The 20,763-nt window shown below is 33.8% G+C and overlaps 1 protein-coding gene across 2 annotated transcripts in view; it reads right to left on the bottom strand.

The window, feature by feature from the left end:
* LOC113560320 (zinc finger protein basonuclin-2-like) overlaps positions 1-20,763 on the bottom strand; it is an 81,543-nt gene that overhangs the window by 46,358 nt on the left and 14,422 nt on the right. For both annotated transcript variants that reach the window (XM_026966104.1, XM_026966106.1), the window contains exon 3: positions 9,918-10,067. In XM_026966104.1, coding sequence (XP_026821905.1) covers positions 9,918-10,067 — 150 coding nt within the window. The remainder of the gene's footprint in view (positions 1-9,917; positions 10,068-20,763) is intronic.

Below are 20,763 nucleotides of genomic sequence, written 5' to 3'. Positions count from 1 at the left end.
ATCGAAATTGCGGCACAGAGACCAATAGAGTCGAGTGATTGGCACATTTCTTTGTGTCACACCTATTGTGCGACGGTGCAGTATATTATATAGTGTATATATATATACATTAACATTATGTACTCGTGCCAACGGACTGGAGGCCCTGCAAAGGGGAAATCGAATTACTTGAGTCGTCATCATCGCATTAGCGGAAATCTTTTGCACCGGGGTGGCATAGATGGTAATCATATATACATATACACACATATATATATATATATATGATAATGAAAATGGTGAGGTATCTAGCTTAGATACGTTTTTAGGTTCCGGAGAACTTCAGTATTCTATATATACACCAAGAGAGTGACAGTCGAATGCCGGTACGACGATAAAGGGATGCAGGAGTGGTCTACGGTGACAATGACGATAATTAACGAATGCATACTGTATAGGTATATCGTATATTAATATATTATAATAATTCATGATATTTTCCTACGAGTACCTACGTAATATATAATATACATTATGTTAACGCGTCGAGCTTGTATATAAGTTGTAATAGCTGCCCTCAGTTATTGTTAATATTTGTAGACTGTAGCATATTAGAATATTACTTGTATATTTATAAATGTATAATGTATTATACAATATATTGAATATACAGATACGGAATGATAGGAGAAAAGTGCAGTGTACATGCAAAGTGTAAATATGGTGTAATAATTATAATATATCGCCTTTATGAATGCGTCGCAGTCTGAAAACCACATCTAGCCCCTATACAATTTTACGGGGCACATGACGAAGCTCTTTGCACGACGATGGATCTAAAGTACATACAGCATACACTATGCGCTCGCAATACATATAGGTGTGAGAGAGAGTGTTTGCCGAAATATGTACGACACGCACGCTCATGAAAGAGCATAGTATATAAATAATCGCAATACCGAGGTATATACCTGTATATTATATTCTATGTAGCTACGGCGGTAGTAAATGTACAACAGAAATACGATGACTGAGCGTAAACCATTTTAATAAAGTGCAGGGTATTATTATGCGTGTGTATGCAATTGACCATCGTTTGCTTGTTTGTGTGAACTTCTCAATTTAAATTACCCTCCCACGACAGTTTTTTCGATCATAGAACACCAAATTTTGGCAATATACATCAATGATAAATTGTACAGAGACCGGAGAAGAGGGAAAAATAGATTTTTATAATTTAAATTATATTTGCAAAGGAATATTGTATTATATAATATGCATTAACCACGTGCGCAAGAATCGTTGTGCGCATGAGAAATAATATAATAATATTATATATATCACGGTATGCGTATAGCGGTTTAGTCGTTTATACGTACATTATTGTATCATTATTATGTTATTGTATACGCGTGTAACGCGAACACCGCACGACACGTCGTTCTCCATCATATTCGATTAGGTATATATATATATATATATATGTGCGTATATATTATAATATACACTTTCAGCCAGCTATAATATAATACTATTATTACTATTACATACGTCCACCCACGTTCCTAACGGAAAACATTTTCCACCGCCGTGCACGACACGCGCGACGAACACACACACCGGAATTAACGTATCTGTTTGTTTTCCGAGTCGGCCCGGTGGAAGGATTTTTCTAAAGGGTGGAGGAGGGTTTTTGCGTAAGGTAGTGGGCGGGACAGAGCGATAAATTAAAATAAAGATTTTCCTATCCCTCCCCTCGCTCCAGAGATGGCGTGTCCTGGCGCAGTTATATCCAAACTATATTATATATATAGTTCATTATGTATAAAATATACTGTAGCTGGTTATAGGTTTATAAAGGGGTACGAGTGGCCTATACGCGATATGGTCGATTGCCGCGCTTGACACACAACTCACTCTCTCTACCGTCGCAGTTATCTGCGTCGTATATACATTATACATTATAAATGCGAGTGTATGTATATGCAGGTATAAAGGACGCATGACACGGTAGGGCGGTCAACCCGCCCCATTCTATATATTTATATTATAGCAGATTGTGTGCGTGTGTGTGTGTATGTAGGCGTTAACTGCACCGGTGTATAATACGTACGTCGCCACGCGATTTCCATGTATTACACGTCGACACGACACGGTATCCGACGCCTTGTCCTGCGCCTCGATGTGGGGCGAGAGGGTCTGTTGTTTGCGGGTTGTTGCTGAACGTGTTGTTACAAAACGGTCGGTGGGCCGATAAGAAGACCGAGATTATGAAAACACGCGTTTCGTGGTAAAATACGTATACCTATTACAGTGAACAAACGGACAAGTGGGTGGTGAATGGCGGTGGCGAAAGGGTAGGGTGGACGAAATCGTTAAGTTGCTGGTTTTGCATTGGGAGTAATATCATATATATATATATATATATGTTCAAAAAGCGTCCGACGAGAAACCCGTTGAAAAAATCATCGCAGTCGAACACGATTAGATATTACGAACGCGTAAGAATGCGCTTCGCGCAGAATGAACAAATTAATATATTTTTTTATTATTATTATTATTATTACTATATTATTCGTGCATATTATATAGAGATATAACTACACCCGTGTTTATTATATAATATAATAACATTATCATAATCCCGATCACGCGTTGGTCAATTAACGATAATAACACGCGCTTTGTAATAGAAACTTGAACTCACAATAATATAATAATACTACAGTTTACGCTAAACCATATGTATACCTATAGCTTATAATGTAGTATATCATATGCGTGAGTCCGAGCGGTCTACGTGCGCGAATATTTTGGATAATCTTAAATGACGCGGTGATTTTCAATGATCGATTTTACATAATATAATATATCGAAATGAAATAGCATAATAACGTCAATATAACAATGTAGGTGGAAAATTGAGTGTTGTTAGAAAATGATGAGCACGGTCTCCGGAGCAAAAATAAAAATAAAAATAGAAGGAAAAAAACAACCACAGCTAAATTTTAAATATCTATCACGGTTTATATGACGTATGTATTTTGATATATTTTCAAGAGCGACTGTAGTTTCCTCTCCGCCCGTCGTATTCTACGCATTTCTACATAAATTAGTACATATACTCTTAAATATTGCGTATACTAATGTATGTGATGTTCTTACAGATTCGTCGACGACTCGTCGTTAATTATCTAGGACTTTGGGGTTTTCATCGTAATGTTACGATCTATCTTTTTCTCGCATGTGCATACCGCGGAATAATGCCGCGTAGGATTGATTTGTGACCGTTTTCATCGTTTTCTCACGGTATCAACATAACTTTCGTCGTACGCACATTGGGTATGTCACATTATATATATATATATATGTATGTATAGGCCTACACACACACACACCACACACACGAGTTATTTTCACATCGCGTGACGATCAAACGTGATACTATATAAGAACAGCCTCATCTTCGTCACTAATACATGTTGTGTAAATACATCTGCACATTATTTTATTACGTAGGAATATTGTTTCGGTAGATTCGAGGCGTATATTACATACACAAGTAGGTACTAAGTGTGTATGTATAATGTATTATATTCTATACTATTTTCGTATTACAGCGCACGCGGGTGTGTAAACGAAGATATGATATTGTATTTATATACTTATGTATAATATATATATATATATTATGTATATAAGAACTGCAGTACACACGACGAAGTATTCTCGGTGCGTATAAATATTTTTTTCGCTTGGCAAATAATAAACAGCAATGCCGGAGTAGGTACCACGGGTGCGGCAAAGACCCTTGTAGAGAATAAGTTTTCCGCCCGAACTCTTTGGGTAGGGAAAGTGGGGATCGAGATGGAAGGAAATATGTACGGCTGCAGTATTTTAATAGCAGTTATAATATTCGTAATTAATCTCTGGACAATTCCAGTCCCAGTCTATGTGCGCATACATATTCGAAAATAATGAGCCACGGGAGCATGCCCAGCAAAAGGAGTATACTTTTTATATATCAAATATATATATATATATGTATACAGATTCACGAAGAACCTTCGCGTTTGCTGTGCGCTGCATTAATTAAAAAAAAATAATAACAACAATGTTGTTCGCCAGCGGAGAGTTCAAGTGGCTACGGTGTACATTTAGGCGAGTCAGATTTATATGCAATGGTATTGTGAATAAATTCGTATAAGAGCGTTGTTGCTATCGGCGGAGAGGGGGTGGGTGGGGTGGGAGGGACGAGCTGTTTGTTGATGGGCATACACAGTGAAAATCGTACATAATATTCAGTGCACCTACTTTAAGCTGTATCCATATAAAATTATGTACATACGGCCTACAGATATAATATTATTAAAAACTATAAGTTATTATTATTATTATTTTTTTTTTTGGAAAGGTGAAAACTCAACATATTTGGAGGATTTTGAGTAGCGATTGTTATACGGATAATGAGTGAAATGATTAGCATATAATTTGAATTGTTCCCGCTGTCGTTACGTTATGGTTAACCAAAATTCTGAAAGACGTAATGTGTGGGTTTTCTGTTGGCCCAGCATCGGGTTTTAGGTGCTCGATAATTTCTTCACTTATAACATTGTTGTGTGGCGATGTCCGGACTTACACGCGCCCGCACACATACATACATACAGACACTGACACACGCGCTCACCATTGTATCCCGCTCGGCTGACTGGTCTTTTGGTCGTGATCGTATCAAGGACTCGTCGTGAGACAACCATCTCTGTAGCTTATGACGATCGATTTGTATTATGTGCACGCGTTCGGAATCCATGTATAAGTATAATATAATATATAATAATTTTATGAATATTACTCTACGTCGCCGCGCTTGCCGATTTTCCAATTAGTTTCGAATTGTTTTTTTCTCTCGAAAATATGAGACGACAATTAATTTAATAATATATCGCGTGTATCATACAACGCATATGCAATACGCCCGCAGCGTTCAAGAACCGGGAGTGGGGCGGCGGACACCGCACAAATCAATCACACGGTGACCGTGCAATGTGCGGCAATGACGTAAATTGACCGAAATCTATTTTATTTTTATATGGATTCTTTCTATATTGCAGTCACCATGAACATAATCGCGTCTTTAACATATAAAAAGCTCCGCTCACTTCACAGTTACAGCGAGAACGGTATAGGTAATATTATTTATTTATTTAGTTATAATACAGGTACTTCCCATATCATAAACGTGACCCATCAACTCGAGTCAAGTGCAGAAATAATATATATATAAACAAATTATTAAATTATTAGTTATTATAACATACAAGAAATTAATTTCAAAATACAATTTTCTAGTTAATAAATATATGCATAATAATTGCTAACTCGAATTTGTTCGTATTTAAAATAAATTTCGAGTTATGTAACTTGAAAATACATAAGTCGAGTTAAATTCTATCTTCCTTAAATTCGAGTTATCGAGACTCTACTATATTATATAGTTATATATTCCTTCTGAAAATACAGTCGCCATGCATTTCCGCTACGATATAATATAATATGATTGCGGTGTACCTATGTACAATTTATAGTATACATAAACAACAATACACTGTATATTATAATATGCTCACTTGCACGCCTATTATAGATATAAATATTATGTGCACCGCAAAATGTAATTTCCATATACGCAAAGGGTTGCGGATGACGTTGCCCCCTCCGCTGATACTGGTAGGTTGGTCGGTCAACCTATATTGTAATTTGTATTATTATATTATCCGTTATTGTTATAGGCGTGCATGGAAAGAGCGTATATTAAAACCGATAACGTGTGGCACAAGGGAGAGGGATTTAGTAATACAGAGAGAGGGAGATGGTAAGAGAGGGAAAGAGAGAGAAATACGACTGCGCAGAATGACTGAAGCAGGATAAACTGGAATGATGCAAGATGGACGGTTGTACATCGCAGGCGATAGATTGGTAGTGCAGGAGGTGGTTGGGGCGTTGGGGGGATATTGACCTGTCAACGGGGACCGGATGGAATTAATGCTGAACCCTTTTGCACACGTACCTATAAATATGTATATATATATATATATATTATACAAAACACACATACACACTGTAGTTATATACACACACACAGATACAAGCTGTAGTGGCCATCATGTGCCGTTCTACATGCGCGAGTTCAATTTTACTGTGCTGTTTGTGGTAATGGGTAGGAGTAAGTAAGGGGAGGGGACAACAAGCAAATTATAATCCCTTCAGTTTCTGTGCCGGAAGAAGGGTCTCCATACCCACTGCACAGTGCACACATAGCGTCACGAGTTTAGGGTATATAGTAGCCCATACTACTAATATATTATTATAATGCACATTACGTTCACTCTATGTAGATACATAAACGAGAAACATATATACATATTATATCTTTAATTTTATACGGTAAATTCAATCAGATTTTAATTTTCTCTCATATTAGATCTGTTTGACGACTAAGGGTTGTTATTGTGTAATGATAGTATTAGTAGTAGTAGTAGTAGTAGTATTAATAGTAATAATAGTATAGCAACGGTGGTAGTAGTAGTAATTAATCGTAGTGATATTACACGTAGTTAACATTCCATAAAAATATTTCCGTTGTTATGGTCGTAAAGTATTCAAATAGATTATTTAGTATATTACTCTATATATATTTATATATTAATACACTCTCATGCGCGTTTTAGTTGTGATATTGTGGTCGTTACCGTAATGTAGCATCGGTTTTAGCAACGAGAAAGGGAGACAAAGGAAAATAGGGGGTGTAACGTCATATTTTGGCGGCGATAGAAGAGTCGATGTGGCAGCGGTGTCCGCCTAAAGATAATGATCTCCGAGAGACCGCGGGCCAAAGAAATATATTACATTATTTATACAAAATTGGTTGCAGGTGTTTCATCATTTTTATTATTACTACACACACACCGCTTTTTTTTCCTCCTCTTGTACCTGCCTATACCAGTACCTATATATTGCCCGGCAGTTATATGAGAGGCAATCTGCGGCGGCCCCAGTGACAGACACCCTGTAATCAGCCCCGAGATGACAGTCACGTACCTTTTATATATGTGTGCATCTCATCTCCATAATAACATGGTACAACTTCTACTACTACTACACATTTACACACATATACATTATACTCGTCGATCGATGTCCTCTAGTGCATAGGTATATACATAATAATAATATACGTCGTGTGCACATACCGAGTGCTTTAGTCGTCATCATAGTCGTCGTCGTCGTCGTCGTCGTCGTTCGTCGTTCAACCGGTCTGAGCACGGAGCTCATATAGAAGTAAAAAAAAAAAGAAAAAATAACGCCCACAGGCCTACCGGTACCTCTAATCATAATGTAATGTCCGGGCCACTCAAAATTGTTACTGTCATTGGCATACCCACTCGCACACACACACACATACACACTCGTGCGCGCGTATATATATATACATTATACGATGTCATAATGTCAATTTCGTATGTATATAATTTCTACCCACTGTGCTCGGCCAGCGCCTCTCTCTCTCTCACTGAAGGTAAATCGAAAAATATCATAACCGCAACGTTTGTGAATCGAATTTTATTATTAGTAGTATATTATATAGGTACTACGCATGTATCGTGAACGATTGTCGTATGCTATAGACGCGAGTATAATTATTAACTATACGACAATAAGGTCCTAAGTATATAGTTGGTAGAGTAACCGCAAGGTCGTCAAGTGCGATGGTGACGAGAAGGACGCATCTGTACAGTAAAATACGTATAATGTATATATTATGTATGTCATAGCCAGTACATACACACGGTACCCATCGAACTCAAGACTGTCACATTATAATATTGTATGATGTATTTATTTACACGATGTATTACACAGCAGACGTTAAAAATGTCAAGTGCTTCCGTCGTATGTTATTAAACTTAATATTGTCGCGCGTCACTTAAAACATTAAAACCCAACTCGACACCGTTTTTCTATTCTATCGACGTGTCCCCTCGTAAAAATAATAACATACACACTTGCCCAACTCGCGCGCGCGCGTCCACAGACACACTTATACACAAAACATGCAACTCCCTTAAAAATTACAAAATCGTGGCGTTGCGCGGTGCTAGGCACGACAACGACGACGACGTCGCGACGCTGTGTAATTGAAATTGATCGAGCCGATCGGGCGCGACGCCTGTCACGGCCCATTAAAAACAAGAGTGAATATATATATATATATATATATATATATAGATAATATAATATATGTATAAGTATAGCGAGGGAAAACGACACTATATACACATTACACGCGGGACACATACACATGTACGCAGTCAATAGGGTATTATTATACATCGTGAAAGCGTGTGTGTATTTCTAGTGGTCGTTATCGCATTGTTGTGTAATATATTATTATTATACATTTATAGTATAGCAAAAGTGTGCGCACAAGTACGCTATATTATATTGCAGTGTAAAAGGCGGCCGTGCGGTGTATATACGTAAATGTAAGGATATGGTGTTTGTAAATGTATTTAGTTATTTTTTTTAAGTTTTACACTGTGAATTGGCGAAAACATCGTTGAATATTGTTTTACCTATCTTTTTACGCCATTGCTACGACCTGTACAGCGTACACATATGCAACTATTAGATAATAAATATTGTAATATATTTTAGGGTATATAGAATATATCACAATTGGATGCATAATATAATATAATATACGTAACTACACGACGAGGCAGTGGTAATATATATATAGAGCGAAATGGAAATTATGTAAAATAAAACGGGTACCTATATTACAATATTATAAATTTATAACCGACGTTGGGCAGCTATCGCTCGGCGGAGGCTGTCAATATCCACCGGCAGATCGATGGGTATATTGCCGTTTACCGTACACACTGACACTACACCATATATATTATTATTTATTATTATATTATGTATACGTGCACATCAGTCTATCTTCACTTCAAATGCAAATCACAAAATCCGACGTTGGTATTGATGGATGAGCAGCAATCTAAAGGAGGTAGGGCGCGGTACCCGTCAACGACGACTTTACTACTATTACGACGATGACGACTATACTCTATTACCGTGGCGGGACGAGCGTTCCACTCTAATAGGTCCACATTTCATAAATAAAAATCCTCTAGCAGAAGCTATATATATATATGATGTGTATACACATCTTGCATGTATACTTATAGGAAAACTGATAGCAATTATTTATTTATTGTTATTTTCGTTTACACTTTACGCACATAATATATTTAAATTATAATATGGAATTCCGACACAGCACATGATACGAGTAGGCATATAGTATAAGTACATAATGTCAGCGACGGCGATAATGCAGCGACCCTATAGCTGTATCCTATATATAAGTACGGTATACTGCAGCAAGCGGTGTAAAACACGGCGAGCAACACGATTTTTTCGCACGGAAAAGTAAATAATATTACATAATGCGAATAATAACAAAATTAATTTCGTACATTGGGCGTGTTGGTCGTACGATGGGTCGTATATTATATAATGTGAAAACGACGATGTGGATATTATATTGTAGGTATGCTATAAAGTATATTTTTATCATATCGTGTGCCGTCGTGCAGGACGGTGGTGAACATATCGTTGCACCTATATCATATTATATACGCATGGTATACTGACGAGTTATTGTTTTAAATCGTACGTTATTATATAATATATATTTTGCACATAAATGTCCTCCGCGAAGATAGACGTAAATAAATAAATCAATAAGTTGTATTTTTTATTGTGTGTGCGTGTGTACATCGTAAAATAATGTTTTATGAGAATCGATCGTGCATAAGAACATATGGAATAAAAACAGCTAGACGTGTAATACATGCTGTACTTACGGTGCATATGGTTGGAGGCATAGCCATTTGCGGGGGATCAGTAGACGTCCGGGAAGGTCGGATTGGCATGGGGGGTGGTTGAGGGACGATCGGCGGCACGCTGGCTCCGGCCATCTCAGGCCGCAGGAACCACGATGCTACTGAAGCCCACTGGAAAAAACAAATAAAAAGACCGTACATAAGTTGATGTTTACAAAGAATGATAATCACAGTAAAATTATGAGCAACAAGGTGACAATTCATAAATGTGATCTTTCGCGCACATTATATACGTATCATACCAGAACAAGACGCCAGTGGTATACCTATTTATGTACAATGTACATATACATTTAAAGTGTTATTGTAATTATATTTATTGTTGTTTTTTTTTCAAGCATAGGACACGTCAAACGTTTACACTGAACCGGCCACTGTGTTAAGATATAATATTTATCTTTATAGAGAATATAATATATGTATATTATATAGTACATACAATATACACTAACAACTTTCCGGCTGTTGAAACGACTTGATACAAACGTCGGTAAATTAGCAAGGCGGATGAAGGACACTCGATAACTAGTTATTCATATTTTATAATATTATACATTACAGACCTAAAGTATAATTTTTATACATTAAATTCGATCGACTCGGCCAAGATCGTCGACAATAATATAGTATGCCATATACAATGTAATATATTATAACCATCGGCGCAGCTGATATAGAATTTTTTCTTAATAACAGAGGCACTTGCTCGGAAGGAAACATTAGGAGAAATTGTATACACGATATAGATGTATATAATAAGTACACCGAATGTATAACTAGAATATTATTGTGTGATGTGTATAATGTTTGTCGTTGCTAATTTGCTATAGTAGTATAGTATAATAATAGATATTATCTATGTTATGATTTTTTTCTTTTACACCTACTTTTCCGGGTCTATATTGAGATTTAAACAGCGCTCTTAACATTGTTGATACATTGATTTTGGTGTGTTATCGTATTTTCAAGCCCTTTGTCATTGGCAGTGGCGTATTTTCAATTTTTTTCTGGGGGGGTCTAAGATCTAATAAATCCCATAAAAAATGAATTTAATTTATCAATATTGGCCGTTAAAGAACGTTTTTTAGTTGTATGTGTGGTTCAAGAATTTGTAATGTTGGAAATTCGACTGTCTGATCTGATGGACATACGCAACTGGTACAATAATAAACGATTTCAATAAACTTTGTTTAATTTTTTTATTTAAAGACATATTTATTTCAATTCCAAACAATAAATAGATACAAGTATACAACTATAAAAAAAAAAAAAAAATTGAAAGTATTTATTAAATAATTATTAAATGTTAGGTTTTGTCAAATATGTTTTTATAATATCACAAATCAGAAACCAATTTATTTAAAAATAAATATTCTATATTAACTCATTTTATACAAAAGGTTAGTTAAAAAAAAAAAATCATCGCATTTGACGATTTGCAAAACGATACCTAAGCATTTTCTATCAAACATTTATGAATCGACACACATCACAAATACATAGAGTACAGATAAAGCTACAGATAGATTTTGATGATAACTCATTAGTATCTACTACGCTCTACAGACATCACTTAATTCTGCAGTTTATTAATCTCAATAACGTAATCATCAATTATTCTTAAAATGTACATGAAATCCATCTCATATATTATACATACGATGTATCGTATACTGCAGCAGATATAACTTATTGTTCCTAAGTACTTTTAATTGTTTTATAAAGTTAGTAAGAAATCAGATTTTGTATTTTTATTTTTAATAAACATTTAAATACCAATTCATATTCGTTTGCATTTATTCTATACATAGATCCGCGAGTAAATATAGTTAACATAGCATTATATAGCGTATTTTTCTCCTGTTCATGATATAATCCCTTTGGCCTTTATACTATATCACTAAATGGCATTATTTGTAATACTCTTGAGTAGTAAACGACATTTTTTTTTTAAAGATAAATCGTAATTCTACAGCACATCAATTGTTAACAACAAATAAATATGTAATAAATAAAAGACAACGGCAATTAACCTACTGTAACTATGATTTTCGTGTAATTTTCAATACTAATATGTACTAATAAAGTAATAAAATACAATATTATCCTATAATATTTAACGTCAAATAATAATAGTTTTATGTATGTATAAAATATATAAAATGGAGATCATAAGTTCAAATTTTTCCAGCGATATATAGTGGTTCAAAATGTACCTATTTACAGCTATTTTATTATATAAATATAAATTATTCATAATAGAGAAAATATTTGAATATGAAATTTTTATTAATTTAGAATAGATATCTAAAATTCTAAAATGATTAGTAATTTTTATATTTTTTACAATATTTTAGGGAGAAGGGTTAAGGGGTTAACTTAAGAAACTCAAATAGGAACCTATTACTTTTTTGCAATCTTAATTTGAAAAAAAAAATTTAAGGTACTTTGATAGGTACAAAGGTACATACAAAACAAAATTCATACCAGCAGTTTACGAGTTTAAGTAAGTTATATAGGTTTAAGTATTTTTTAATATTTTGTAAATTTACTAACCTATAACTGTAACATACTGTTTCAATATGCATTCCCTGTATATAGGTATATAATTAAAATAAGCCACGTTTATTTAACTCGAGTGAGTTTAATAGTATTTTTAGATATTTATAAGTGATTTTCTTATATGCGCGCGTGTGTGTGTTCGTTTACTGTGTACATGTACATCAATAACAACGGCAACGTGGCAATGGCAGTTTACCCAATGTTTAGTGGTAGCGAAAGGATAGGGCGAGAGACGAGCCGAAACGGTCGCGCGAAACAAGTATATAAAATAATATAATAATTTAATACACTATATAATATATAAGTACCATGCGCATATAAAATGTCGCGTGTCCAGTATAGGGGCCAAAAAGGTCAAAGTCGCGGCAACCTAGCAAGAGCGGCACGATAGTAACAAAATAATGACAGCAATAAAAAGGAAAAAAAAAATAAAAATAAAGAGGAAAGTATATTATATTATATACACGCTGGACACGCGAAAAACTTGGAGAAAATTTCGCTGTATAGCGCCTACATATATTGCTACTGCTATTTATGCTATTACATAGTGGTTCTGGCGATGGCGCACGGCACGTGTATAGGGTATACTATCTATACACAGAGGAGGACCGCGATTATACAATTTAGGCCTTAATATTTTTTCACGTGGAAGTCAATAATTCAATATGAATAACACGGATATAATAAAATATGATATTATGTTAAAACAATACGTGGTGTATGAAGAAAAAAGTCTGCAAGCGTTTATTTTGTCTTGATTGATCTATTTTTCGAAGAGTGTGTCCTTAAAATGTCAGGTCTATGTAAATAATATATTTAGGTACGCGGAAGGGGGATGGGGATAATAAAACGAGTGAGTACACGTTATAATAATATTGTTGTGTATAATAGAGGATCGCGTGACTTCCGAAAAATTCCGTATATTCCAAATACGTTGCGTCTCGATAATATGATAAAAATTAAAACGTATTGCTTATATTGCTGTAATGTACACCTCCTCCGGTGTACACTCATACATACATACTTTATATGTAGGTAGTAGGGTACCTACAATACGGTAGAAGTATGTCTATAATATGTGGGTACTTTACAGCTGTATAAAGCGTGTAATATTATTTAATTTGTCGGCGTTATATAATATCCCTTGTAAATAAAAATAATAATAAAACGAAGCCGATGGCGACGCCGTGTGGTGTTTTGGCCCTAGTTCAAAATAACACATATCTATATAATATTCTATAATATCAAAAACCGTTTATCGCTACAGCGGAAAACACGGCTATGGCACATGGATATTCCGCGTACGTGAAGCACAGTCGCTGTATATAGTATACTCATGTATAAATGTATAGATATACTAATCCCTGCTCGCTGCACTGTTTTCCGCGAGAGAGCAGCGGTGGTTTTTCGTCTATTTATAATCTCTCGGGACCAGAGAAATTGCGGTTTTACGACACCCATAAAAGTTTGCGGCAACGACGACGACCACATGGCGGTATATATACAGCAGCATGTTCAAATCTATATACGATTATATTATTATTATTATTATTATTATTATAACTACTATAGATATATAAAATAATGTACACACACGCTGTATATATAATAATCGACGAGGTCATCCATCCGTGTGTTTGGGTGTGTGTATGCGCGTCCAAAGGGGCAGTATATATATATATATATATATATAATATACTATATTGTGTGAGTATGTATGTATATTGTATATGTGTGTAAGAGTTCATCTGGCTAAAAGCTTCTTCCTGCCCCCTAACCTCGTCGCATAAACCTCGAGTCTGACGTATGACAGCGGCCGGAAAAAACAGTTCCGAATTAATGAGCGAGAAAAATAACGACAACTATGCCGCCAATGCCGTCACGACCCTGCGCGCGCTCCATATTATTATTATCATTATATATTATGTTATATATATATACGACAATTTATGACCTATCGACTCTCTGTACATAACATATAAACCGATAAACGTTCTTATAGCACGTATATAATATGTATTTATTATTTCGTTGCAGTGTTCGTATCAGCGCGGATAAATCGATGTGGCTTATACTATATACATTAATTAATATTCTACACCATACGGTAATCTGCAGTGCGATGTATGAAACGAACCCCAAACGAGAGATGATCATCGCATATACGCAGTCCCATCGACTATATAATATGATATTATTTTTGATTTAATTGAAAATTATTATATACTTTTGTGTGAACCGTTTTATTATTGCCTAGGTATATCATACATTATGATACCGTCGTCGTACATGTTCAACACATTCGTCCCACGTTATAATTTATTGACGCCCCGGAGTCAAAACACACATAATATGTGTACAGCTGATAGTCTTATAAAACACCGACCAAAATTAAATAAATGTGCTCACAAACGGTATTAAATCGTACCCGCCATACCCAGAGTAATAATAACAATATTAATTAATTTTTTCCAAGTGACAAACGGCACCGCAGTACACTCGAGGTTGGGGTTACTCGAATTCCATTACAATATATTATTATATAGTAGGTTACCTGTACGACGTGAAACCATTTTGAAATCAAAGTAATTATAATATATAGTTTTAGGGGGTTATAGTGGGCGCGATTATACCTACAACAGAAAAAGGTTTTAAATTTAAAGAAGAAACGTGAAAGTAGTTATTACTACCCGTGGAGGGGTTCTACTATCCCAAATGTATATTATATATATACTTGGTACATCATAAATATATACGCGCACATATTGTTAAAAACCGTTTAACCGTTGCCAGTCTCCAGATATGGATTAATTTATCGATATGACTGTGCGATAAAATATACATATAGACGTTTGAAATGGAAGGGCAAGCTGATAGTATAATCTTATATTTTTAACATGACCTTTAGGGATATACACATTACACATACAAAGTCATTTACACATTTATTGGTATTATATAATATTTATATATATATTTTGCATAACAGCGTTCTTGTGGTACGCGTATGCATAAATATAAGTTTAATGCTATTATTATTATATATATATTATGGGAAAATAATACAATAACAACTGTTATGACGACTTAAACCACGTCTAATGAAATAAAACAAATGAATATGTGTACGAGGTCCTATGGAAATTAGAAACATTTATTGATACTCCTTTCAATCTTTTAATATGGTTGTTACGAGTTCGCATAATCACACATAATATAAATTAGGTGTATTGTAGTATATACCTATATAAGTACGTTTTATTAATACGAGGGAATACAAATATTTTATAATATACTTGCGGCAAAAAATTACGAACTGTAATAGATATCTATATGTATAATAAATAATAATATTATATCTATATACGAAATTATCGTTTATATTTGTTTGGGAGCCTGCAACAAATGAATCTTCTGAAATGACTTTTCAACGGAAAAAAAAAAAACAATAAAATCATACTTATAATACACGTTCACAATACAAAAGTGCTGGTACATAATGTTATGTGTATAACAATAATATATTACATGGCTATCATAATAAATATCGTCGCTATAATTATGTATTTTTTCGTTGTCTTGGCGAGCGCGTCGATCTGCTAATGGGATCTTTGTAATGTGGTACGTACTACTTGCGTCCAAAAATAAGGTATATTTTGTAAATAATAAATTCAATAGGTAATTATAACGTTCCATTTTGGGGACGCAACTCAACCATGTTATATTTTTTCCTACCTGATATAATAGTCATAAACGAGTTGCGTCATAGATATTAAATTATGTTTCAATAATACTGATTATATTATGAATTGTAAGTTATGTCTATCACTCAAATATATATACGTATATTTGTAAACGTATTAAAATTATTTCAAATTAATACTTATATATGTAAATAAATAGCATAAATACGCTCAAAATAAAATTATAGAACAAAAAAAAAAAATTAAAACCAAAACATTGGTAATTTAAGTAAAGAAATTGAGAAAAACAGATTCCGCTTTAACATATTTAAAAACATATTTCACTCAAATTTCATCCCACATCAATTTAAATAAGTAATTCATGATTTTCTGTATTGTTATTTTAAACATTTTAAGCTTATAAAATATATTTTTGATTATTTTTTAGTTTACTCTTTTTATTTTGTTTAGTTAAAAATGCATTAAGTTTTTATTTTATTAGTTTGCCAGCATAGAAATATATTTGATAATTGACGATTTTAAAATAATATTAGGTGTATTATATTATTTACGTAAAAATTATAAAAATACGTATTACATATAATTTTTTTTAATATGATTATCTAAATAATTCGTATTTATATTTAAATGTATGATGTAATGGAATCATATAATTAATCTGTGTTGTCACAATAGTCTGTAAATATATAATTTATGCCATAAAAACTTGGGACACTACTTGGATGTCTGAAAAAATACTATTGGACGGCGAAATAGGCTATGTCCTTTTTTGAAGTTTTTTTTTAGAGGGATACAACTTACTTACTGATAATAATCTCGGACGCAAGTACTATGTACCGTATAATATGAGTATGTATTTATGCGTTATAATATGTATAATATGATATAATATTAATATATGCACGTTTAGATATAACGATGTGCCTCCGACGCTGCTAATGGCTTGTGATACCTCCGCGCGCACTCTGCAAGGCTCTTGAGGTCAACCGTACCCCGAGGAGGCTCCTACTTAAGTCGTCTTGTCATAGCTTTGTGTGGTTATTATTATTATTTTCAATACTTGTTACTCGGTCCGCATGCAGTCGATCAGTGACAACCGGTTCCCCCCTACACGTAGAGACCTCACCTAGGAGACGCAATAGCCACATGATAAATAATATATATGTATATTATTCTATTCTATATACAATCACTAAAATAATCACTATATATATTTTAATACTTGGCAATATACAAATAATATATGTTTATTTTTATTATATCTTGTAATTTATAATAGTATACAAAATAATAATTATTATTATTTCACGGATATTACAATAACATTTTATGTACCAATAATTCGTATAATAACAAAATATGATATGTGTAGGTACGTCGATTATAATATTTACGATATTATATTATACAGTTCCAAATGTTGTTATAATATGCGTATATTTATAATGAAGCACGCGCATGTACAACATGTGAATATTTATTCGAAAAATGATGGGCAAACGGCCTCCGCCGTTGTTGGAGGGGAACAATCTGTTACCTAGGAAACTAATTAGCGGATCTCAACCCTATCGTTTTACTTCACTCTTCATGAATATTTATTATAACGAGCTACCGCCACATCTTCTCCGTATCTTACTTCTTGTCCGGATGGGGTGGGCTCCGCCACAGTGACGACGGCGGTGGCGACGAAGTCTCAATTATTATTATTATTATTCAAAAGAGAGCCGTCTCGTCATCGTACCTTTCGTACTATATATAACATTATAATATAATATTATATGCACGCGAAATCGATACTTTGCGAGTTCCCTGTGTGCCGCTGTATCTCTTATGTATATAAATACATATATATATATATGTATATTGGTATACAAAACACACTGTGTTAACTAAAAATGAAGAAAAATAAAAAATAACGAACCGAGGTAGGACGCGTTATAAATGATCGAGAAAAGAGGGGGCGTCGTTTATATTTACGCACGACGACGTATATTATATTGCTCGTTGATATAAAAAATTGTGCACCCTTTCCACCACCAGCAGCAGCTGCGCACGGTTCCGAGTGTTTTTTATTTATTTTTTTTCGTGTGTACAGTGTACACGCGTCAACCAAGCGTAAAATTCTTCAAAATGCTAATATCGGAAAATGCACGGGAAGCCCGGAGTCCGGGGAACAAAAAGATCATAACGCCCCGACGGCGGTACTTTAACCCCTTTTTTCACTCCAAAATCAACACAAAAGGAGGCTGTACCCCAGTGGGGTCGGAGCATCATCGATTCTAATTGGCCGGCCGACAACGACATTTGAACAGCGTGTCCCCCTCCCTCATCCTGGTCGATGTTCAGCACGCGGGGAGTGGGTGATTTAAACGCTAAATAATAATAATAATAATAATAATAATGATAATAAAAAAAAGTGGGACGGACCGAAAGTTTGGGATTACGCATAAACACTGAATATATACGTATATATTAAAGGATATTGCAAATTGAACATGGGGAACTCTATTAATTAAATCGTTCGCGTGTGCAGTGCAGTAGGACGACGACTACATTATTATTATTAAACTTGTTAAAACATAACGCACGCGTGATTTCATTAAAACCGAGGCACACTGTATGTCTGTATGTATATAATATTGTATACATGTCAGCGCGGCGTCGTTGAATTAATCTGACGATCAAACAATGCGCGAAAACGGATCTATGTGCACGTGCAGCATCATGTACCTATGCGCGCGTATAATGATATTATTACCGTATGAACGTTATGTATTTCTAAGCATATGCGTGTATGTTTGTTTAATAAGACGATTGAATTAAAGTGTAGGATGATCTTGTAAAGCATGTTGCTGTCCACGCCAAAAATATCTTGATGATAAAAACGAAAAAACTAAATCAAACAAACAAAAATTAAAACACTATATATACCACGTATACCCATTATACGCGCGAAGAAAAATATATTTTAAGATGATGCAAAAATTATTAACGTATATATTATGATACACACGCACAGTTTTTCTAGACGACTGTCACCACAATATGTGAAGGACTGCGGATAGAAAAATGATCTAAAAACGATATTTTGAAAACTTCTGTTTTATTGTATTTAGACACCGCGACAAGTACTAGGAAAACGGCTGTCATCGGGTACATTATACATATTGTTAGTCAATAGATATCAATATCACAGACTCCCGCGAAACGTCAAGAGTGACAAAGATTATCGGTAGTTAGATTCCGAGATATTTTTCCGCTTAAATTAATCATAAATTGGGTCCGCGGTGAACCTACCTATTTGATTAAATATTGAAATTATTTGGTCCACGGTAATATATGATTTTATATCTCAAAATGTTATCGATAACAGAAACGATGACGTAATATCGGGCATTTTTCGACACCGTGGCTGTATACGGTCGAAAAACATAACTAAAATTTATATATCACTTCAGAGGTCAACACAAACTATCATAGGAACAATCGTAAAATAAATATTTTTAAGACAGACGATACTTTGTTTTACCATTGGTTCTAAATTAACTTTATTTCTTAAATTCATTTAAGCTATATTATAAAACAAATATTAATTAAGAAAAAAAATGCAAAACGAAATTATTTAATCTATGACAAGTGTCAATGCAAGCTTTATAAAAAAAAAAAATGTAATAATAGTAAGTAAAATTCTTTTATAATAATTGTATACATGAGTGAAACTAACAGACAAACTAAAGATCAAGTTTTCGGGACTTTCTAGTCAACCTCCATGTGGTATCTCCAAGATAATGCTAATGGACTACCTATATCTACTTGAATTTTCCAAAAATACATAATTGTGCCAGGACCTAATTCATACCGTTTTTTTCTTTAATTTTGGTACCCAAATTGAGTTTGTTTAGATTATCGATTTAATAGAACTACAAATTATCGAAATATATAAACAATAATTAATATGGATATTTTAAATTTTTAAACAAGTAATTGAACGATTTTAATCTGCATAATGATTTTATTTTATATTAAAAAAATAAATTCAAATTTAGGAAATTAACAATCATTATTAATTTTGTATTCATACAATACATATGTATTAATATAATATAATATTTTAAGATATGAAAAATAAGTTAAATTGTCCGCAAAAATACTTATTATAATATACAAAAAAAAAAATTATGTAATCTACGAATTTAGTAATACACAAATCGTTTAAATTTTTTTCTGCTGAGCTGCGTAAATTACAAAAAAAATATATGTGATAATTTAAGAATTTGCTCTGAGTTACTCACTAAAAACTAATAACCGATCAGCTTTTTTAGACACAGCGTACGATAATTGTCGCGATGTACCTATATATTGATATTTATTATATCATATTATGTATGAATAACAATCAATCATCAAGCATAAAAAACGTGTAAGTAATCGTATTCACAGCATAAAACATGTTGTATTATGTAGTCGGAACTCACTAGTTACATTGAATTATTCGTGTACACGCATACACCAGTGTTATACCTGTGCATATTTATATATAT

The sequence above is a fragment of the Rhopalosiphum maidis genome, chromosome 4 (assembly GCF_003676215.2).
Source record: "Rhopalosiphum maidis isolate BTI-1 chromosome 4, ASM367621v3, whole genome shotgun sequence".
Classification (NCBI taxonomy): Eukaryota; Metazoa; Arthropoda; class Insecta; order Hemiptera; family Aphididae; genus Rhopalosiphum; species Rhopalosiphum maidis.
The sequence above is the reverse complement of the archived record's forward strand: the minus strand, read 5'-3'. Positions and strand labels throughout refer to the sequence as shown.